At 48.3% G+C, this 5,287-nt stretch overlaps 2 protein-coding genes across 2 annotated transcripts in view; both read left to right on the top strand.

The window, feature by feature from the left end:
- ttc24 (tetratricopeptide repeat domain 24) overlaps positions 1 to 944 on the top strand; it is a 3,887-nt gene extending 2,943 nt beyond the window's left edge. Inside the window, exon 11 of the mRNA XM_008430651.2 lies at positions 6 to 944. Coding sequence (XP_008428873.2) covers positions 6 to 145 — 140 coding nt within the window. The 3' untranslated portion in view covers positions 146 to 944. The remainder of the gene's footprint in view (positions 1 to 5) is intronic.
- A 399-nt stretch (positions 945 to 1,343) lies between these two features.
- Positions 1,344 to 3,369, top strand: LOC103477459 (gonadotropin-releasing hormone II receptor-like). The gene is made up of 2 exons (XM_017309360.1): positions 1,344 to 1,603; positions 1,875 to 3,369. Exon 2 carries the CDS (start codon positions 2,188 to 2,190, stop codon positions 2,848 to 2,850), a length of 663 nt encoding a protein of 220 aa, XP_017164849.1. The 5' UTR covers positions 1,344 to 1,603; positions 1,875 to 2,187; the 3' UTR covers positions 2,851 to 3,369.
- Positions 3,370 to 5,287: the final 1,918 nt, after the last annotated feature.

The raw sequence follows: 5,287 nt of genomic DNA, 5'->3' as shown, positions 1-5,287 counted from the left end.
TTGAATTATTGAAACAAACTCTTTGTGTTTCAGTGAAGCTTCTTCACCTGAGCAGGTGGATTCCCCCCCCACCTGCTCCGGTGATCTCAGGAAGTCGGGTTCACCTGAGGCCAGTAGGAAGTCCCGCCTCTGTACTCTGATGTAGCCTTCTGATTGGACAGTGGACTGATGATGTCAGACAATCAGGATTAAGATGTTTCATCACATGACCTTCATGCAGCTCTGCATCCATCATGGCTTCCTGCTGCAGATTTAGCTCCCGGCACCCAGGTAACCTGGTAACCTGGTTACCAGGTTACCTGCTTACCTGGTAACCTGTCCCCCTTTTCCACTGGCTCTAAACGTCCCGCCTCGGCTGCTTTGTGAGCTTTTCCACCGGCCTTTTTCAAGACCAACCGGCTTTTAGTAAGGTCGGGCCGAGTCGGGTCGGGTTGCTGAAGTAGAGCCGACGGAAAAGAGGCCCAGGTAACCTGGTCAAACCCAGGTTACCAGGTTACCAGGTTACCTGGGTTTGAATCTGGGAGTCAGATAAAAATGTTGTATTTTGTAATTCCCAGAGGATTTTCTAAAAACTGGAAGCAGGCCGGCCACCAGGGGGCGCTGTGTTGTTGTTTTCCCCATTACAGCTGCAGCAGCTGCAGACGGCGCCACCTAGCTGTCTGTTGCTGCCATGTTGCTGAAAATGTGCTATAAATAAAATGACCTTATAATCAGCACAGAACATTTATAACCGATTGAGTTTGTAAACATTTCAAACGTTGGGAGAAATTTGATCTGAAACGTTTCACACTAAATGGAGCAACTATTCATAATAAACACTGGATCAGAACCGGAACCAGGAGAGGTTCTGGTTCTGGTGGCGTCTGCAGCTTCCTGGACCCAGATGGTTCTGATGTTTAATTCATTCACACCTGATGCTGCAGGAGGAAGACGATGAGGAAGAGGACGGANGGTGGCGTCTGCAGCTTCCTGGACCCAGATGGTTCTGATGTTTAATTCATTCACACCTGATGCTGCAGGAGGAAGACGATGAGGAAGAGGACGGAGTGACCTTCATCAATAAAATCTTCCTGCTGAATGAACCTGAATGTTTTCACTGACACACACACACACTGAGACACACACTGAGACACACACTGAGACACACACACACACTGAGACACACACACAGAGACACACACTGAGACACACACTGAGACACACACTGAGACACACACTGAGACACACACACACAGAGACACACACTGAGACACACACTGAGACACACACACAGAGACACACACTGAGACACACACACACACACTGAGACACTGACACACACACACACACACTCCAGCCCCCCCTACAGCAGCCTCAGGCTCCGCCCCTCCAGGCTCCGCCCCTCCAGGCTCCGCCCCTCCAGGCTCCGCCCCCTTGCTGCAGTCTCCGGGTGTCTCCAGTTCTCCTGCTCTGTTTCGGATCAGCTGCTGTGGATCGTTATCCGGACCGGACCTGGTTCTGCTGGTTCTGCTTGGGTCAGAGCTCTAGAGGAACATGAGGAGGAGAGGAGCAGAACTCCGGACTCGGGCCTGAGGAGCCGAACCGACTCAGAACTGCTGAGCAGGTAAAAACACCAACTCCTTCACAATAAAAGCATCCAGATGACGCTGAATTCCTGAGTGATGGAATTCAGCCACTTCTGGTGGTTCTGGTCACCAGGTGAACAGAACCACCRGGTTGATGTTCGGTGCTGTATGTGAGCAGTTTGAGTTGGATCTAAGGGTCAGTAGAACCTGCCGGTTCTGCTGGTAAAAGTGGAGAAAGTGAAACATCTGGATTAAAATGCCTCCACCGTCTCTCGGTCTCATCTCCTCCATGTCTGTTTAACCTGGAAGCGGCTCCAGCCAATCAGAAGCTGGCGGCTCCACTGCAGTCACGCAGGAGTCGGTTGCCACGACGACACGGTGAACTCGGAGCGGCAGCAGCTAAAAATAGCTTCCGGCTGCTGAAAGCTGATCTGATGGAGACGGACGGATCCTGGACCCGCTCCATCCTCAGAACCAGGCTCTAGTCAAGGTTCTGCTGATTATCGCCTGATTTCTCCTCAGAGGTGAGAAGTTGTTACCATGGAAACCCTCAGGTTCCTTTCCGCCTTCTGAAAGAAACCTGGCAGCGGCCTTGAGGACAGGAAGTGGACAAAAGGTTCTGATGGACCTCCAACTGCAGATAAGACGACAGGTGTCTAAAGTGTCCAATCACAACTCGGCTTCCATCAGAACCGCCGGAACCCGGCCGCTGTCAGCCTGTCGGACCCAGTTCAGGTCTCACTCCGCTCTTTCTCCGCTCCTCTTCAGGATGTCAGGAAACGCGTCATCTCTGACTCCGCCCACCGGTGCGTCACCCCCACCCCCCCTCACCGACTGGGAGCCTCCCAGTTTCACCCGAGCTGCTCGGTTCCGGGTCGGCGCCACCTCGGTGCTGTTCCTGTTCGCCGCCTGCAGCAACCTGGCGCTGCTGGTCAGCATCTGGTGTGGGCGTGGCCGCCGGCTGTCGTCTCACCTGAGGCCGCTGATGCTGAGCCTGGCGGCGGCGGACCTGATGATGACGTTTGTGGTGATGCCTCTGGATGCGGCATGGAACGTCACAGTGCAGTGGTTTGGTGGCGAGGCGCTCTGCAAGCTCCTCTGCTTCCTGAAGCTGTTCGCCATGCAGGCCGCCGCCTTCATCCTGGTGGTCATCACCCTGGACCGCCATTACGCCATCCTGCACCCGCTGGACGCCCTGAGCGCGCACCGCAGGAACCGCTGCCTGCTGCTGCTGGCCTGGAGTCTGAGCCTGCTGCTGGCCTCCCCACAGGTATCATTCTGGTAGGACTCTGGTGTGTGTGTGTGTGTGTGTGTGTGTGTGTGTGTGTGTGGGGGTGTGTGTGTGTCAGGTTTCCTCTGCTGCAGTGTGTGTTGCACTGTAGCGACTGAAGGTCAAGACACGGGTCAGGGATGCGTTGCCATGACAATGTTCCCTCTAAGCTGCATGTTTGCACAATCACACACTGCGCATTCAGCGCAGAGAAAATCTATGCGGCGCATAAATAAAGTCCAACATTAGTTTTGCACTGTGACGTTAAGAGACGGAAACACGTCAGAGCAGAGCAGGGGGAACGTGGGCGGGTCCTGCGAGAGGAGAGCGGCTGGATGGGCCCATCAGCCGCGACTGATTAGTTTCTCAAGAATCTAAAACTTAATCAGTTAATAATGAGCTTTTTCCCCAGTTCATATTGTTTCTGAACCGGAGCAGCGGGCCGAGAGCAGCTCGTCCTCTGATTGGCCGAGAGCAGCTCGTCCTCTGATTGGCTTAAAACGGGCAGAACTTTATTAAAGAACAAAAACATAAATACATGAATAAAATCAACAAAACGTGTTCAAATTAATGACCCCAAAAAATAATAATCTCGGTAATTATTGTTTCTACAAGATGTTGCGCAATTCTGTGCCATCATCAAAATAACCAGGAGTTAAAAYCAACCATCTCTGAGTTCATGAGGTTATTAATGATGCTAAATAAATATCAAGCCTGAAAACCTGATATCGTAACGGACTGAATGTTTTTAATCTCTGGTTGCCATGGCAACGGGTGTGACTCACAGAAAGACGGAGAATAAAAAGGTGCGACTGGTTTAGAGTTTCACCTTTGACCTTTACAGCCGCTGTAGTTTCTGAACCTTCAATAAACGACAAACTTGGACTAATTACCTGGATCTGTGTGATTATAGTCATTTACAACAAACATCAAACACGGTAAATGTTTCATTAAGTATTTAACAAACTAATGGCTTCTACCGCCATAATTATGTGACATTAAATTAATTATCTGATATAAAAAATAGTTTGGTGCTTTGAGCTCAGAGTCTGAGAGGCTTTTCCTTATCAAACACATTTTTTGCCTCTTATTTAGTGGAAATATTGATGTTGATGAGATTTTCTCTAAAATAATAACCTTTTTCAACCTTTATAGCTCCACTGCTGAAAATGAGGCTCTAACATTCACAAATGAAATAAAATCCAGTCCAACATCTGGTTTGAGGTGATTCCTCTGCAACCTGTTGGAGGAAAAACATCCCAACTTCAGAAGATGAGCTTTAACCTAACAGAGCTCTGTGGTTCCTCCTGTCAGTATGAGAGTCAGGGTGAGGAGGCGCCATGTTAGGAAGAGAAGCTGCAGGATCTTCAGAACMAACAGGTCATGATGCTGGGCTACTGATTATCCCTCTGTCTGGACACAGGACCAGTAGAACCAGTTTAAAAGATAAAATGAATGGTTATATGCCAGACATGGAAAACTGGGATGCTCTCCATGCCATGATGTTCAGGATTTACCGTATTTTCGGCACTATAAGGCACCTAAAAACCTTAAATTTCCTCAAAAGCCGTCAGTGCGCCTTATAATCCGGTGCTCCTTACATATGGACCAACATTGAGCCACTACAGGTCCAGCAGCTACGGTAAGCAGCCGCCGACTTCATTTCCCCGTAGAAGAAGAAGCGCGCGGTGCATGCTGGGATAGCTGTCAGAACGCTGGTTTGTTAATAAAGTTTGATAATCACTAGGGGGAGGGGGAAAGAGACAGAGACTGAGGCGGCAGCGTGTTGGTTGGTCCGTTACCCAGAATGCAGTTGGGCACAATATCTGAACACCAACACCGTGAGTGAAACAATGACTGGAGCAGCTAGTATATAAATATATAAAGMMCTGGGGATCATTTCTTTACCAATGTGGATGTGTAATAATCGAGTACGGAACAAATTGGCAACCCAGACTGAAGCGTCTATTCTATGMGCCTTATAGTTTAATTAAAATACRGTAAATCCTGAACATCATGGCATTGCAGTCAGTGGACTGATGGAAATTCAAGAGCTAACAGCTTTTATTGTTTCCCAAAAATTTCATCAGCTCAGAAACTCCAAAGCACACTATATATATATAAATATATATTATACTTATGTCATAATACCCCCAAGGATTTAAACCAATTTTCACCCCTGGGGAAGACGGACATCCACTCACCAAGCAAAAGCAAAAAGGAAATGTGCTTCTTTTGTCAAAAAGTATGAACTCACCAGTCTTGGATGAGGACTCATTCATTCATTCATTCATTCATTCATTCATTCATTCATTCATTCATTCATTCATTCATTCATTCATTGATGCTGTAAAACAAACTCAGATCAAAAACAACTTGTTGACTTTCAGGAACTCAAAGAAATGAAGAGAAAACATTGTGGAAGTCAGTGAATGATACTTTTATTGACCAA

Source organism: Poecilia reticulata, linkage group LG16 (assembly GCF_000633615.1).
Source record: "Poecilia reticulata strain Guanapo linkage group LG16, Guppy_female_1.0+MT, whole genome shotgun sequence".
Taxonomy (NCBI): Eukaryota; Metazoa; Chordata; class Actinopteri; order Cyprinodontiformes; family Poeciliidae; genus Poecilia; species Poecilia reticulata.
The sequence above is the reverse complement of the archived record's forward strand: the minus strand, read 5'-3'. Positions and strand labels throughout refer to the sequence as shown.